Genomic DNA, 17678 nt, shown 5'->3' with positions numbered 1-17678 from the left:
CCCTTGTTTTTGTCCCTTCTTTTGGCAGGCCTCTCTACTGTACGGCTATATAGATGAAATGCATTTCTGCCCCGGCTTCGGTTTAGTAGCCTCAAAATGGCCAAGCTAGATGTACAGACCGCCTTCCCAAATTAGCGTTTTGGAGGGAAACTGTCAAACCCAGACTGCGCCAGTGGAGCTGGAGAAAGGAAGAGGGGTGGAGGGGGAGAGAAAGCAAGGGAATATATGTGCCGCCCACACTTTCAAGGTGAGGCAGGTGGGAACAAGTGGGCGGGGGGGATGGACAGATGGAGACCACCGCACACCATAGCCAGCGACGGGGTTCTCCACCTCTGAGAGGGAGACAGAGACCGTGTGAGTTCAGTCCAGCTCCCTGCCCTGGTCAGCAGGAACCTTAGAGGAGGTGGCATTCGGCAAGAATCTTGAATGCAGGGGAGGGAAGCTGAGGGTTTACTGGGTAATGATTTGCAAAAAAACAACCTCAAACCGGTCTGGCAACTCTGAGTCGCCGAGAGAAAAGAAAGAGGCTTTTCAGGGAATGGGAGGAGGAGGAGGAGGAGGAGGAGGAGATCTGGGAACAATACAGGGGCCAGAACTCTTTGAGATGCAATCACTCTGGAAGGGGTTTAGAGGAGTAAGGAGGGTTCAGGCTCTCCCGAAATGCTGGGAATTTGGGTGCGATTAAAAGAGGGTATTTGTCCCTTGTGGAAGCATCGTGGGCCTCCTGGAAAGAGCCCAGGGAGTGTAGAGGCCCGAGTTCTAATCTCCTCCAACCACACGCCTGCCGCGTGACCTTGAACAAATCCCTTGACTCGTGTGGGCCTCAGTTTCACCATCTGTAAAATAATAGTAATAATGATGATAATGTTGGTATTTGTTAAGCGCTCACTATGTGCAGAGCACTGTTCTCAGCGCTGGGGTAGACCCAGGGGAATCAGGTTGTCCCACGTGGGGCTCACAGTCTTAATCCCCATTTTACAGATGAGGAAACTGAGGCACAGAGAAGTTAAGTGACTTGCCCACGGTCACACAGCTGACAAGTGGCACAGCCGGGATTCGAACCCATGACCTCTGACTCCACAGCCCGTGCTTAGAGAAGCAGCGTGGCGCAATGGAAAGAGCACGGGCTTTGGAGTCAGGGCTCATGAGTTCGAATCCCAGCTCTGCCACTTGTCGGCTGTGTGACCGTGGGCGAGTCACTTAACTTCTCTGTGCCTCAGTTCCCTCATCTGTAAAATGGGGATTAAGACTGTGAGCCCCACGTGGGACAACCTGATTCCCCTGTGTCTACCCCAGCGCTTAGAACAGTGCTCTGCACATAGTAAGCGCTTAACAAATACCAACATTATTATTATTATTATTATTCTTTCCACCGAGCCACACTGCTTCTCTGGGGATCAAATGGGGATTAAATACCCGTTTTCCCTCCCACTTGGACCGATAGTCCCATGGATGGACTGGGACTTGTTTGAGCTGAATGTGTTTTACCTACCTCAGTGCCCAGTACAGTGCTTGGCACATTAATAAGTGTCTAATACCAGGATAATGTTATTATCAGTATTATTATTAACATCATCATCATCATCATGAACATTTAGAAGCACCTTGTAAACGCACATGTAGGTACGTGTTCCAGCTTCCACCTTTCTTTAGAAGGGTGTCTAGTGGAGCAAAATGTAATCTCGAATCTCCCCTAAGACCGTGAGTCCCACGTGGGACAACCCGATAAACTTGTATCTGCCCCAGTGGTCAGAACAGTGCTTAGCACATAGTAAGCACGTAACAGATGCCGTCGTTATTATCGTTATTATCGATTTTAGTGCTGCTTTCCTTTCTTGAGAAGCAGCGTGGCTTAGGGGAAAGAGCACGGGCTTGGGAGTCGGAGGTCGTGGCTTCTGATCCCTGCTCCGCCACTTATCTTCGCTACCCGCTTTCCCTCCCCACAGAGGAGGCAAAGAGAAGGGAAGTGACTTGCCCAGGGACAGATAGTTTACAAGTGGCAGAGCCAGGATTAGAACCCGGGTCCTTCTGACTCCCAGACCTGTGCCGTATCCACTAGGCGATGCTGCCTCGCTGTTAGTTGCATAATCTAGCCAACAGCAAACTCCTCCATCTCAGTGCCTTCCTCCAAAGCTGCGGCGAGTGGGAGAGTCAGAATTAGAACCCAGGTCCCCTGACTCCCAGACCCGTGCTCTATCCACTAGGCCATACTGCTTCGTGGTAAGTTGTGCAAACTAGCCAACTCCTCCGTCAGAATGCTTTTCCCCAGACCTCCGATGAGTGGGAGGGTCATAATTGGAAACCGGCCCTCCTGACTCTCAGGCCCTTGTTCTTTCCTCGCTGATCACCTGTTGATCCCGTGTCCCGTCGGTCCCCCGACCCGTCGGTCCGTGTCCCCGTTGGTTTCGAGGACAGTGGGGGGCACCGGCCAGTGGGACCAGTAGGGACCCCAGGCCAGAGCGGGGCTCGGGAGGTCCCCCGTGACCTACCCCGCCACCCCCCCCCCCCCCCCCCCGGGGTCGGGGCCGTCGATCAGGTCGGGGCGTGGTGCGGCTCGGCTCTGATTGCCAGGACGCCGTCCCCTTCCCCGGTTAAGCCAAAATTTCCTCTTCTCCCACTCCCTTCTGTGTCGCCCTTGCACTTGAATCGGCACCCTTTATTCACCCCTCCCTCAGCCTCAAGCCACTTAGGTCTGCATCCAGCATTTTTGGGTTTATTATTGATGCCCATCTTCCCCTCTGGCCTGTGAGCTCGTTGCGGGCAGGGAATGTGTCTACCAACTCGGTTGGATTGTGTTCTCCCGATCACTTAGTACCCTGCTCTGCACACCTTAAGTGCTCCGTAAATATGATTGATCGATCGATATTTGTTTATTGCTGATTTTGTGCCAGGCACTGTACCGGGCCCTCGGGTAGATACAAGACAGTCGGGTCGGACGCGGTCCTTGTCCCACAGGGGGCTCACGGTCTTAATCCTTATTCTACAGATGAGGGAACTGAGACCCAGGGAAGTGAAGGGACTTGCCCAGGATCACCCAGCAGACCTCTGTTTCCACAGCGATAATAATAATGATAATAATAAAGGTATTTGTTAAGCGCTTACTGTGTGCTAATAATAACAGTGGCATTCAAGTGCTTACTGTGTGCCAAGCGCCGTTCTAAGCACCGGGGGAGGTGCAAGGTAATCAGGTTGTCCCACGTGGGGGCCCGCACTCTAAATCTCCATTTTACAGATGAGGTAACTGAGGCCCAGAGAAGTGACCGTCTCTGTTACCGATTTGTACATTCCAAGAGCTTAGTACAGTGTTCTGCACATAGTGAGCGCTCAATAAATACTATTGAATGAAAAATGAAGTGACTTCCCCAAAGTCACACAGCTGACCAGAGATGGAGCACGGGATTAGAACCCACGACCTCTGACTCCCGGGCTCTTTCCACTGAGGCACGCTGCTTCTCTGGCGATGTCGTCCAGAGGGCGGCAGCCTCTCGTTCAGGCCTCGGGGTGAGCCGAGACCCGGCCCGGGCCTCGGCGGGTTTGGGTCCCGGTGGAAGAAGTGGTCGGGACGCGCTCCGGGTCACCGGCTCGAGGTTGGGGAGGCGGGGGGCCGGAGGAGGCCCGCGGTCAGCGGCGGCGGCCCGAGGGTGGTGACCCTGTCTCCTTCTTTCCCCCCAGGTGACGATCGCCGAGCGCATCAGGCAGTTGCAGGACGCCCACAGAGACTTTGGCCCCACCTCCCAGCATTTCCTCTCCAGTAAGTCTTTGCGCCCTTTCGCCGCCCCGACCCTCCGTCATCCATTGTATTTATCGAGCACATACATACTGTGCGCACAGCCCTGCACCAAGCGCTTGGTAGAGTACAGCACAACAATATAGCAAACGCACGTGTGACCCCGATGCCGCGTCGGGCCCCGGAGTGGCCGCCCGCCTCTCTGTCTGTCCCATCCATCCAGGAGGACCCTTGGTAGACGAGTTCAAGACCTTCTGGACAGAATCCCCATGCGCACTCGCTGGGAATCAATCAGTGGTATTTATCGAGCGCTTACCGTGTGCAAAGCACCGTACTGAGCATTTGGGAGAGTACCGTTTGACAGAACTGATAGACACGTTCCCTGCCCAAAAGGAACTTGCAGTCCGGAGTGGGAGACAGACATTAAGATCAACTGAGGCGATGGACGTAAGTGCTGGGTGGCTGCGTGGACTAGTGGAAAGAGCAAAAGCCTGGGAGTCAGAGGTCGTGGGTTTTAATCCCGGCTCTGCCACATCTCCTGTGTGATCTTGGGTGAGTCACTTGCCTTCTCTGGGCCTCAGTTACCTTGTCTGTAAAAGGGGGATAAACACTGTGAGCTCCGTGTGGGATAGGGACTGTTTCCATCCTGATTATTTTGGACCTACTCCAAGTGTTTAGAACAGTGCTTGTCACATTCTAAGTTCCTCACAGATGCCACAATTACTATAATTTTTGATTGTTATTAATAATAACAATAGTAACGAGTTCCCATCCAAGGGCAAAGGCAGCAACCGCTTTGCTTCCTTGACTCGGATTCAGAGGACAAACGGCGATCTTCTTTTTGGGAGTGGATTTCCCAGCAGCTCCATGCCACCCCGGGTGCCCAGCGGGCTTCTCCGGAAACCCACCCCTAAAGCCGCTCTGCCCTTGTAGTCGGATCCGTGGGCTCTTCCTCCTGTCGATCAGCCTCCGGGCAGGATCTGGAAGTCTTGGCTCTTGGGTTTCAGTCTGTGGACACTGGGCTGTTTCTTTTCTTTTGTTTAATGGTGTTTGTTAAGCACTACGTGTCAGACACTGATCTAAGCGCTGGGGTACATAAATGCTAATTAGGTTGGAACCAGGTCCTGTCCCACCTGGGACTCACAGTCTAAGTAGGAGGGAGAGGAGGTGTTTAATCCCCATTTTGAAAGTGGCAGAGCCGGGTTTAGAACCCAGGCCTGTGCTCTTTCCACCTGGCCGCGCTGCTTTTTCTTTGGAGCAAGAAGACTAATTTCCATTCATTCATTCATTGTGTCATATTTATTAAGCACTTACTGTGTGCAGAGCACTGTACCAAGCACTTGGGAAAGTACAATACAACAATAAACAGTGACAGTCCCTGCCCGCAATGAGCTCACAGTCTAGAAGGGGACAGAACGCTTTCCAAGACAGAAGAGGGTTGCTGTAGCTAAAATTCTCTAAAATAGTTGGTTTTTTCCCCCCCAGGGAGGAATTGGAAAGTACAGAATAGCGAAGCCACATGTTCCCAGCCCACACAGATTTTGCACTCTGAGGAAATCCAACATAAAAATATTTACCACTAGAGAGGTCAAATATAAAAATAAAACGGAACAGACACATATACAAAAGTACTGAGGCAGTGTAAATAGGTTTACAAGTGCTAGAGTTGGCGCAAGGGAAGATATGACTCAGAAATCTCCATCGGTTGTCTATCCACCTCCTTATGGGCTTCAGAGCTGTCCGTCACCTCGCCCCCTCCCACCTCACCTCCCATCTCTCCTTCTCCAGCCCAGCCCGCACACTCCGCTCCTCTGAGGCCGCTCACCTCCTCACCGGGCCTCGTTCTCGCCCGTCCCGCCGTCGCCCCCCGGCCCACGTCCCCCCTCTGGCCTGCAACGCCCTCCCTCCTCAAATCCGCCCAACGATCCCATTTCCCCCCCTTCAGAGCCCTGCTGAAGGCTCACCTCCTCCAAGAGGCCTTCCCTGACAAAGCCCCCTCTTTTCCTCAGCTCCCCCTCCTCTCCCCGTCGCTCCAACCCACCCCCTTTGCTCCACCCACCCTCCCAGCACTTGCGTATATATGTACCTATCTACAATTGTATTTATTTATACTAATGCCTGTCTACTCGTCTCGATGTGTCTATAGCTATGATTCTATTCATTTGTATCGATGCTACTGATGCTCGTTTACTTGTTTTGATGTCTGTCTCCCCCCTTCTAGACTGTAAACCCACTGTGGGCAGGGATTGTCTCTCTTTATTGCTGAACTGTACTTTCCGAGCACTTAGTACAGTGCTCTGCACAGAGTCAGCGCTCCCTGAATTCATTTGAATGAATGGCTTAGGGTACTAGGAAGTCATTCATTCATTCAGTTGTACTTATTGAGCGCTTACTGTGTGCAGAGCACCGTACTAAGCGCTTAAGAGAGTGCAATGTAACAGTAAACAGGCACATTCCCTGCCCGCAGTGAGCTTACAGCCTAGTCACCTGGGGAGAGCTTGTGGGATTTGACCTCGGAGAGAGCTGAGGTGGGTCTGACGATGGGGAGGGAGGAAGGGACGGAGGAAGGGAGGAGGTACTTCCCCAGGATCAGGTGGCTTTGGCCCGTGTACCCCAGTGGCCCCGGGGGCCGAAATTCGGGTGGCTTTGGAAATGGGCACATCCCGTCCAAGAGTCCTACTTCCTGGTTCGATCCATCGGTAGAATCGATTGAGCACTTACCGTGTGCCTTTCTATTTCTAGAATTTCTAGACTGTGAGCCCGTTGTTGGGTAGGGATTGTCTCTGGCTGTGGCCGAATTGTACCTTCCAAGCGCTTAGTAGGGTGCTCTGCACGCGGTAAGCCCTCAATAAATACCATCGAATGAACGAGATGGGTAAATGTGCAGAGCTCTCTCCTAAATGCCTGGGCAAAGACAAAGGCGGATTCCTCTTCGCTGGAGGCTGTGGGTGGCGTGAGGCCCGGCACCCTCCCCCAAGGCAGGGCAGTCACCCCCTCCCGGCTCACGAGGGGTTACCGGCCAAGGTAGGGACAGGGACAGTGGGCACGTGGGGGCAAACCAGCCCCTGAGCAAAACTGTGAAGCTCCTCCTGCCTCTGCCCTTTCCACGGTGCTAATAGTTATAATTAGTAATTACGATATTTCTAAAGGGCTTTACTCTGTTTGCCCAGCACCGTACTAAGCGCCGGGATAGATTTAAGGTCATCAGATCAGATACGGTCCGATCCCACATGACGCTCCCAGTCTAAATGGGGAAGACTGAGTATTTAATCGCCATTGTACAGTTGAGGAAACTGAGGTCCAGAGGCGTCGTGATTCGACCAAGGTCACGCAGTAGGCTAGAGGTGGAGCCGCGCGATTGCCTGGCTCGGTGGACTCCGTGGCCCACCCCCTGGCTCCTGCCAACCGTGAGGCTGGAGGGGGAGGGACAGTGTCCCCGGTCACCCTGGGGGTGACCTTCCCAACTGAATTCATAAGGCGACCCGTTTCTAAGGCGGTATGTCAGGAGAAAAGATGCCAGGGTGAAGCCGGTCCATTTCAGGCTGTCTCGTGTGTTTGTTTTTTGATTTTTTTTTTTCAGAGGTAAGTGCTTACTCTGTGGCAGGCACCGTACTAAGCGAGCTAATCGGGTTGGACACGGTCCATTCCCACACGGGGCTTAATCACGGTCTTCATCCCCATTTCACAGATGAGGTAACTGAGGCACAGAGAAGTAAAGTGACTCGCCCAGGGTCACGCAGCAGACAGGTGGTGGGGCTGGGACTGGAACCCAGGTCCAAGCTTTATCCGCTAGACCGTGGACACCCTCAAGACTTAATCGCCAAAACGATTTCGTGATTCAGAAAATGTTACGGGTACCTCCGCTTTAAGAAAAAGCAATCACAGAGGATAAAGGAGTCTTGGAGATTAAAATCTCAAGACAGACCACAAACGAAATAGGGCTGTAAGAGTAGCGATCCAGCCTTAGCCCAGCGGGCCTGTCGGACCAAATGTGACCACTGGAACGCGTCTCGTAGAGAACGTGGTGCAGGTCAGAGGTGCTCTCCAGAAATGACATAACTATTTCCCCTATTCCTAATTTAATCTAATATCGGTCTTCCCCTGTAGATGTGTAAACTCCCTGTGGGCAGGAATCTTATCTACCCATTCTGTTGAACTGTACTTTTCCAGAGGGCTTAGCCTAGTGCCGCACACACACTCGATCAATACCAGTGATAGACAGATTAAGGTCACTGCACGCGTGATGCCAACGCAGAAAACTGCTGCGTTTTGCCATTTTCCGTTGGTTTCAAGCCCCTCGCCAATACCATGCTGGAGAAGCGGCGTGACTCAGTGGAAAGAGCACGGGCTTTGGAGTCAGGGCTCATGAGTTCGAATCCCAGCTCTGCCACTTGTCGGCTGTGTGACCGTGGGCGAGTCACTTCACTTCTCTGCGCCTCGGTTCCCTCATCTGTAAAATGGGGATGAAGACTGTGAGCCCCACGTGGGACAACCTGATTCCCCTCTGTCTACCCCAGCGCTGAGAACAGTGCTCGGCACATAGTAAGCGCTTAACAAATACCAACGTTATTATTATCATTATTATTATTACCATCGTGCCGATCTGGCCCCCGCTGCCTCCCGTTTTGGAATCGGTGAAAGAACTGTCCGTTTGGTAATGGAGAAAGTAAAACTGGAAAGAGGCTCTTGCTAAAGCAAAAGAAATAAAATAAACAGCCGTCAGGGTGATAAGGCTTTTAGTTAAACTCCACTCATCCCAAAACCCACATCCAAACCGAGTGGTGATTTTGTTTCTCGAATCTTGAAATGAGCCAGTGGGGTGAGCGGTAGGAAGTGAGGGCGGGGGTCACTGGCCACGGGTGGGAGCGTCTCCGGAGAAAGACAGAATTCCCCTGGTCTTTTCTAATCAGTGCCGCAGGTTTGTGGGGGAAGACGGCTCTTCATCTCTGCAGCCGAACCAGTTCCCTTTCCTTCAGATGAAGAGCAAAATTTCACGGAGCGGGGCGAGTTTGTCTTTCCTACCTTCATGGGCATCTGAGCAAATAGGCCGTTCTCGGTCCGGCCAGGGGTAAAATTGTAATTCCAGCGATTAATGTTGTCTCTCCTGTCGGCTTTGAATTTGACCTCCTTGTATTTTTCTCCTTTTCATTCCTCCTCAGCGTCTGTGCAGGGCCCCTGGGAAAGAGCAATCTCACCCAACAAAGTGCCGTACTACATCAAGTAAGTCTGAAAAATGAAATCTAGAGGAAGTCTTTATTGGGTTCCCCTACGAGTTGGTTTGTGTCCCTAAGACCTTAAGTGTTCTTGGGTTTTTCCCTCCCTGTGGCGGCCCCCGGGAATGATCTTGGAGCCCCTAGCCTAGCCACAACAAGTGGGGGCCTCCCTTTGACCGTCCCCAGACGAGGGACGCCATCTCAGACGGTCAGGAAATGTATTCTCCCGGTGACTTTTCAGGCCTCGATCTCAGCTGGTCCCTGCGTCCGCTGTGCTCCCGGGGCCAGAGAATCACTCCACTTTGCTAGTGGCATTTTGGCCCCAGGGGATCGTGATGACCCCAGACGCACTCAGAGATGGTCCTTCGGGTCGGTAGACCTGGTCCGTCTTTGCAGCGGGTCACTGATTCTCGCTGCCTCGGGTGCATGGCGGGGCGGGGCGGGTGGTGATCCTGCTCTGCGCCGGGGGCGGGGCCTGCCGTGTCGCTTCGGCTGCTTTTTTTTGAGCCTTCCTCCCGCTGACCCGTTCTTGCCGCCAAACCCGTTCCGAGAGGACGGCCTCCCTCTTGCGGGCCGTACGCCGGGCCGTCCGGTCTGCTGCCGTCCCTCAGTCCCCCGTTGCCCGATCGCGTTGTTTGAGACGGTGCTTCACCACGTCTGGCTAACAGTTGTCCCTCCCCGCGAGACGGAGCTGTGGCCTCCAGCTACTGCTGAGGGAGCCCACCGGCACCGCTCCCCTCTAGGGACCTCTGGGCCCCGTTAGCCGTGATTCCGCGTTCTCATTTGAGGTTGTGTTGTTGCGTGTAGCTCACGGAGTCGGTCGGTCGGTCGTACTTACAGAGCACTTGATGGGTGCAGAGTAATGTACTAAACACTTGTCAGAGTGCAATATAACAATAAACAGGCACATTCCCTGCCCACGGCAATTCCGATGAAGCCGTTCGAGGAGTCGATGGGCCGCCTGTGGGATGTCCCCTCCGCCCGAGCCGAGGTTGTGCCGGACCGACTTTCGTAGAGCGTCGGTATCGAGCTCTATAGATGCGTCCTCGTGGGCGTACTGTGTCGGCCTCTTGCTGACTGTGGGGGGTCTTCGCGATTCAATCTTCTAGCTCCTCGTTGATCGCGTTTCCGGATGGTTTGCCGCCTGGGTAGCTTAATAGCGATGACCGGGTCAAGCTCGGTGTCGAAGGTGAATATCTTGGCTGTGGGTGGCTCCGATTTCTCCGGGCCTATTGCCAGTTCACAGTGCCGAAGACAAATAATAATAATAATAATAATAATGTTGGTATCTGTTAAGCGCTTACTATGTGTAGAGCACTGTGCTAAGCACTGGGGTACATACAGGGTAATCAGGTTGTCCTACTTGAGGCTCACGGTCTTAATCCCCATTTTACAGATGAGGGAACTGGGGCACAGAGAAGTTAAGTGCCGTGGCCCAGAGGGAAGTGCCCGAGGCTGGGATCTAGAGACCCTGGGTTCTAATCCCACCCCTTCCACTTGCCTCTGGTGTGACCTCGGTCAAGTCTTTGAACTTCTTTCGGCCTCCTCATCCGTAAAATGGAGAATCAATACCGTTTCCCCTCTCCTTTAGACCGAGAACACCAAGTGGGGCAAGAACTGTGCCAGACCTGATTATCTTGTGTCCACCCCAGCACTTAGCACAGTGCTTGGTACGTGGTAAGCACTTAAGAAATAGCAGAGTTATTTTTGGCAGAGTAATGTACAGTACACAGAGTGGGTTGAAAACGTGTACGTTTCTCCAAGTATCTGCCTGCAGGCCCTTTAACCTAGAAGAGGACATGGAATGTTCCTGCTCCTCCTGACTCTCTTTCCCCTCTTCCTCCTTCTCCTCTTGCCCTTCTTTCTCCCATTCCTTTTCTTTCCCCACGGGTCTCCCAAGTCAGAGTTCCCTTGCCGAGCCCTGTGGGTGGGGGGTTTCCACTTGTTCTAACTCATGACGGGGTCCCGACGACACTCTGACCCGGTCTCGGCCTCCTCCACCCACAGTTAGGCCTCACCTGGGCTGAAAATCTCTCAGTCTTGATCTGTGCTTCCCCCATGCTGCAAGTGTATGGTCCAAGAAAGTTCTTAAACATTCTTGAGAATGCCTTTTACCCCTGTGATTGCCCTGGTCCCGCGCCTCACCCCATCCTCCCGCCCCCCAGGAAGCAGCATCCTGTTTTCTCTGTCGGGATCTCCGGGATCCCAAGCCGAAACATGTCCTTTCCTCAAATCCTAAGGGGGGAACCAGCCGGGGCCGCCGAGTGTAACACCGGCAGACTCAGAGGGGCTCCGAGATGGAGGGTCCACCCCCAAGACCCTTCTTCATAGAGTTAACTGGGAGCCGTGCTGGTGGGTCCATTGGAAAGACTGGGAGCAGTTGCCCAGAACAGGCTAACGCGGGGGAAGCGCTTCACCCTATGCCATCCCACCTGCCCACCTACTTGCTCGTGGAGCTCCGTCTCCCAGGGGGAACCCGAAGGGCGGGGACGAGAGCGCGATTGGCACCACGCACGCCAGAGGCCCCGGGTTCTCGGCCCCAGAGCCTCAGGACGGAGCCTCGACGGTCGTTCCTGCTGGCGGACTCCATCGGGAGCCTCTCTGTGCAAACGGCACTGTTCTGGGAGCTCGCGTGACAACGGGAAAACAGAACGGTCCGTAGATCCAGTCCCGGGCATCGAGGTGACTATTATCCTTGGGGTCAGGCAGACAGTAAAGTGAATTCCAAATCTGGACCGTCACCTGGCCCCCATTGAGCGAACTAAAGCTTTGGACAAGCTCCGGAACGTTAAATCGTGTTAGGGCGCTAATTAAGGAAATTTATCAGTCTTTCTTTTCCTGACTCAAGGCAAGTTTTACACTTCTATTCATTCTGACGGCAAACCTATTGAGTTAGAGGGTGAAGTAATAAAATATGTATTATGTTCTTTCATTCCATTCCTTCGTTATTAAAAGTGGCTCAGGGTCCAGGTGGGAAGAAAGACCGGTCAGGTCATTAGTTTGCCTTGTGTTCAAGTCGGAGAGCAGGAAGAACCCCGTGGACTCCAGTTTTATTAAAAGTTCCATCAAAAAATGTTTGATTTTTCAGTTGAAGCTGCTTCCTCCAGTGCAGATGGGGATAGCACAGGTCCAGGAGTCAGAAGGACACCTGGATTCTAACCCCAGCCCCGCCACTTGACTGTTTCGTGACCTTGGGCAAGCCATCGCTTAACTTCCCTATGCTTCAATTTCCTCATCCGCAAAATGGGGATGAGGACTGTGAGCCCCCGGTGAGACATGGACCGTGTCCAACCCGATTAGCCTCCATCTACCCCGGTGCTTAGAACAGCGCCTGGCACGTAGTGAGGACTTAACAAATACCATAAGAAAGCCTATTTATCCCCGTGGGCGGGAAGAGGAGGAGAAATTCGGCTGAGAGGCAGCGCGGCCTAGCGGAAAGAGCACGGGGCTGGGAAGGAGGGGACCCGAGTTGGAGTCCCGGCTCCGCCACCGGCCTCCCGTGTGACCTCGGCCCAGTCTTTGGGCCTCTCTGGACCTCGGTTTCTCCGTCTGTAAAACAGGGATGAGATATGTGTTCTTCTCTCTTGGATTGCGAGCCTCAAGTTGGATTGGGATTGGGTCTTATCTGATATCCCTGTATTGACTTCGGAGTTTAACAGGGTGCTTGGCACACAGTAAACACTTAAAACCATGTGGAGGCTGTCGTCTTGAGCATCTTCCTCCCCTTCCCTCTCAGCCCCCGGCCCTTCCGCTTTGAGCGAGTGCACGCCATCTCCTCCTCCCTGGCATTCGTGGAGGTACGATACCGCTCCTAACTCTGCGACGGTCTGTTGGATAAGGGGGCGTGCCTGGGCGGCACTCTCAGCTGTGCCGTTGCGACGTCGCCGCCGTTTCCATACTCTGCGCGTGGGTTTCCCACGTACCCTGTTTTTCTCTTTCCGGGAACCCTTACCCAGGGAATTACCGCCTCCGAAGGAGAGAGATGTGTCCCAACGTCATTCCAAATTAGGGAAATCAGAGCTTTCCCGGGCTGATTGTAGACTACCGTTTCCAGAAAGACTCAGTGCTCTCGGTGCAGTCCACCGTCCTTAACAGAGGGGAACTAGGCAAGCTCCCTAGCCAAAGAGTGGGCAGAAAATCTACGCTAACTTTTACCCGGGATCTTGTATCCCACCTTGCAGACAAGCGCAGAGAAAGCGGCCTGCCGCCTGCGCCCGGCCCAGCCTCTCCCAGAGGTGCTCAGGCGGTAGAAAACCTGACTTGGAGATTCTTTCCCCTTGGCCCAGCTTTAAGATTTATTAAAGCGTTAGTGACTCTGGGAGAGCGGTTCATCTATAAGATGATCGAAGCAGCTTCCCTGCTGGTCTGTGGGGAAAATGATTCGGTCCTAGTGGTTCTAGCAGCTGCTGTATCTGGGTGCCTAAAATGATTAAAGTCCATACCTCGCAGCACTCAAAACACGGGATGTGTGTCCACAGGTCCCCCCTGCTCTTTTAATGATAACGTTGGTATTTGTTAAGCGCTTACTATGTGCCGAGCACTGTTCTAAGCGCTGGGGTAGACACAGGGGAATCAGGTCGTCCCACGTGGGGCTCACCGTCTTCATCCCCATTTTACAGATGAGGGAACCGAGGCACCGAGAAGTGAAGTGACTCGCCCACGGTCACACGGCCGACGAGTGGCCGAGCCGGGATTCGAACCCATGACCTCTGACTCCAAAGCCCTTGCTCTTTCCACTGAGCCACGCTGCTTTTCTCCCCGCACGCTCGGTCCCTACTGTTGGCAAGGTCCGTGTCAGAAATAATGATTACGATATCGGTTAAGCACTTACTGTGTGCCAGGAACTGTACTAAACGCCGGGGTAGATGCAGGATAGTTATTTGGACTTTGTCCCCGTTCTCTCTGGGGCTCACAGTCTGAGTAGGAGGGAGTAGGATATAATCTCCATTTTCCAGATGAGGAAAATGAGGCACGGAGAAGTGAAGTGGCTTGCCCAGAGTCACAAAGCCCAAAACCGGCAGTGCTGGGATTAGAACCCAAGCCCCCTGACTCTGGGAACCATGTTTTCTCCATTAGGCCACAAAGCTTCTCTTTTAGAAAAAAATACAATTAAAAAGGGATTAAAAGTACCTCCACCTGAGGGGAAATACATCAATCTAGGCAGGAGCCGGAGTGTCGGTTTTAGGTTAGAAGCTCTGGCAAGACAGACTTACGATTGGAAGCTTTTCCATTTGATTAGAAGCTTCTGGAGGGCCTGGGAGTTTTGCGCTTAGCACAGTGTCCCGCACTCAGTAGGAACTCACCCTGTACCCACTGGCGGATGAATGGATTGAGGGCCGGGATCATTTCAGTCACAAACAAAATTCACCAAGCCTCGACGGAGAATCCCCCAGCCCCGTGTGATCACCGAATGTCCCTCGCCTCCCTCCGAATCGTCATTTCACGGGAGTAACCTGGCAGGAGGTTTTCTTGCTTAGAAAAGCAGCGTGACCTGGTGGAGAGAGCACGGGTCTGGGACCCAGAAGGACCTGAGTTCTAATTCTGAATTCTCCACCCATCATCTGCCGGGTGACCTTGGGCAAGGCACTTCAACCTATCTTTGCCTCAGTTACCTCATCTGTAAAATGGCGATTAAGATCGTGAGCCCCACTTGAGACAGGGACTCTGTCCAACTTGATTACCTGGTATCCACTCCAGCGCTTAATCCAGTGCCTGGCACATAGTAAACGCTTCACCAGTACCACAGTTATTCTTATTGACCTCTGACCCGGACCTAGATGGAGGGAACTATGAGGCCGCTTTCTGTTGGCATTGTCCATTCCAAGCGCTTAGTACAGTGCTCTGCACATAGTAAGCGCTCAGTAAATACTATTGAAGAATTTCCAGGTTCCCCTGCACCTTAGGTGAGCAGGTCTTTCCAATCATCCCACCTTCTCTGGGGACCCCAGTAGCCTCCCCGGGGCTCACTGAGTGGATGCAAGCTGCCTGAGGACAGGGGTTGAGGCCTATGTACTCTTTTGTATTCACCCAAGCGAGCGCTCAGTACAGTGCTCTGCACCGACTAGACAATAAGCTCCGTGAGGGCGGTGCTCATGTCTACTAATGCTCCCAAGCAGTTAATATGATGATCTGCGCATAGTAAGTACTCAAGAAATGCCATAGATTATACCCCAAACCCAAAGGGGCAAGTCCCAGAGAAAAGTGATGAAAACCGGGGGGGTCTTTCAGCGTAGCCAAATGGTTCAGGCTTTCTCCGGTCTAGGAGGCGCAGCATTTTGTCGGTTGGCGGCTGTCTTGGCCCCATGAATCTATCTCTTGGTCGGTGATCGGACCGCGGTCACGAGTGAAATTCCCCCGGGGGCGGTCTTGATTGGAAAGCATTCTAAAATAGTCAAACCCCACTCCCCATCCCTGGCCCAAAGGTACAGGTGAAAACTGCCTCCTGGAAGCAATGAAAAGTGAAGAAGGAAAAAAAAACACCCATCGTGGACATTCCCTCCCTCTTGCTGTGGGATAATCAAATCAAGCTAGTTTCCGAATTAGCTCTCCACAGTCTTCCTTTACCTGCCGCAGTCGTCGTCTGGCTATTTCTGGTTTGGATCTTTCAGTGTGTTTACTCTTTCGGGAAGACTGACCGTGCCCCTCCCCCGCAGTCTGGGGGTCCAGCCGTCTTAAATCTCCCCGCCGGTCCTGTCCCCCGACGTTCTTCTCCCTCCCCGTCCCCCACGCTGAAGTTCTGTTTCAAAAACATTTCTTAGAAAAGCGAGACCTTTTTTCATCATAAATCTATCTCTTTCAAGGCAAGCTACGGCAGTTCCCTTCCGAAAGCTCCTTCAGAGAAAAAGACCAAAATCCTCGTCGGTGTTAATTCATTTCGACAGGGGGGACTCTGTAGCCATTCACAGACCTTTACTTGGAGCTTCTGCCTTCCCCTGATTATTCGAATTAAACTGGAACGCCGTACCCTTGCCAGTCACTAATGGGTTTTCATTTTATAGATGACATTTGCAAAAGTTAAAATGGGGGGTGTCGAGGGGGGTGGCGGTTCACGTGCAGGCCTTGGGCAGCCGTGTTAAAATAAGCATTTCCATGGCAACGGCCTCCCGTCATAGGCATTCCACATCCAGGGCCACAGGGCGGGTTGACTGTGTTTTCATTCTCCCCCCACTCCCACCCCCCCCCCCAAAAAAAAACCCCCAACAAAACCCTGAGTCCGAGAGGAAGCGGCCTGCTCAGGCGCACGTTCCACGAACCCGTTTCTTGGTCGCCGGTCCCGGCCCACGGTCGGACTGGGGCTACCGGTGGGATCTCAGCCCCGTTTTCCCCGGGGGGTCTCGGTACCCCCAGGGAACGGCCCTGTTTTATGCCAGCTCGCTCCTCGCCTGGACAACCTCCGGCCGGCTCCCGGCGGGGTAGTCGGCGGGAGACCGGACGGATCCGATCCGGGGCTTGGGTCGGGGTCAGCCGTGCCTGGTGCGGGAGGTAGGCCTTTCTTGGAAGATTTTGTCTGTAACCCCATCCCCCGGGGTTGTCAGCCTCCCTCTCCCTCCTCCTCACCCTCTTCCTCCTCCCTCCCCGGTCTCTTTCTCCACATTCGTTCATCCAGTCCATCTGAATCCAGGGTGGTGGTGGGGGCCCGCTCACGGGGCCACAGGATACCCACAGGTGGGAGGCCCGGGGGAGGGGGGGGGTCCGTCCAGGAAGTAATAATAATAATAATGATAGTATCTGTGAAGCGCTTACTGTGTGCCAAGCACTGTTCTAAGCACTGGGGTAGATACCGGGTATTCGGGCTGTCCCACCTGGGGCTCACCCTTTTCACCCCCATTGTACAGACGAGGGACCCGAGGCACAGAGAAGTGAAGTGGCTTGCCCGTGGTCACACGGCAGGCAAGTGGCAGAGTCTGGATTAGAACCCAGGACCTCTAACCCTCAAGCCCGTGCTCTTGCCACGGAGCCCCACGGTAGCGGGTCCCCTCCCCCGGGCCGGGCCAGGGGAGACGGTGTGGCCGGGCCTCCCTCCCTCTCCCCCACAGGAGGACTTGGAAGCTCCGGACCGCGAAGGGTACCGCCTCCCCCACACCCTGTGATTTCTGCCTCCTGCCCAGATTTTTATAACGTAAAAGGTTTTCAGGGTAGCAAGGGAGACGGAAACCGCGGGAGCGGCAAACGGGTGGGAAAATTTCCCCGTTTCGGCTCCGGCTCCCAAAGGGCGATGTTCGCGGCGCGGGCTTTCCGTTCAGACTCGGGAGACCGAGTCCGGGTGCCGTTTGAAAAGGACGGCGGTGAGGTCTCGGCGCGGGCGGCCCGCGGCCTCACCGCCCAGATCCCAGTGCAGAGGCCACGCAGATGGGCGCGGGCCTTGGGAAAAAGGAGACTCTGTGGCGGTGGGCCTCGGGGAGGAGATGTGATTTTAATAATGCTGCGAAGGCGGGGGGAGTGGCGTTCGGGCATGTTCGGAGGGGGGAGGGAGTTCCGGGCCAACGACAAGATGTGGGAAAGGGGTCAGTGGCGAGATGGAAGAGACCCGAGGACGGTGAGTAAACTGGACCTAGAAGCGGGTGGGCTGGGCTCTAGTAGGAAGTGAGCGAAGCTCACTGTGGATAGGGAATGTGTCTGTTTACTGCTATATTGTGCTCTCGCAAGCGCTCAGTACAGTGCTCTGCACACGGAAAGTGCTCAGTAAATACGATGGAATGAATGAAGGGGTAGAGCTGATCGAATGTTTCAGAGCCAGC

General features: G+C 53.7%; 1 protein-coding gene across 7 annotated transcripts in view; it reads left to right on the top strand.

The window, feature by feature from the left end:
* The window catches only part of DMD (dystrophin), a 660617-nt gene that overhangs the window by 578257 nt on the left and 64682 nt on the right, over positions 1 to 17678 (top strand). For all 7 annotated transcript variants that reach the window (XM_039914163.1, XM_039914164.1, XM_039914160.1 and 4 more), the window contains 2 exons: positions 3673 to 3751; positions 8887 to 8947. In XM_039914163.1, the coding sequence (XP_039770097.1) occupies positions 3673 to 3751; positions 8887 to 8947 (140 nt within the window). The remainder of the gene's footprint in view (positions 1 to 3672; positions 3752 to 8886; positions 8948 to 17678) is intronic.

The sequence above is a fragment of the Ornithorhynchus anatinus genome, chromosome 15 (assembly GCF_004115215.2).
Source record: "Ornithorhynchus anatinus isolate Pmale09 chromosome 15, mOrnAna1.pri.v4, whole genome shotgun sequence".
In the NCBI taxonomy this organism is placed as follows: domain Eukaryota; kingdom Metazoa; phylum Chordata; class Mammalia; order Monotremata; family Ornithorhynchidae; genus Ornithorhynchus; species Ornithorhynchus anatinus.
This window is presented reverse-complemented; position numbering and strand designations above follow the sequence as displayed.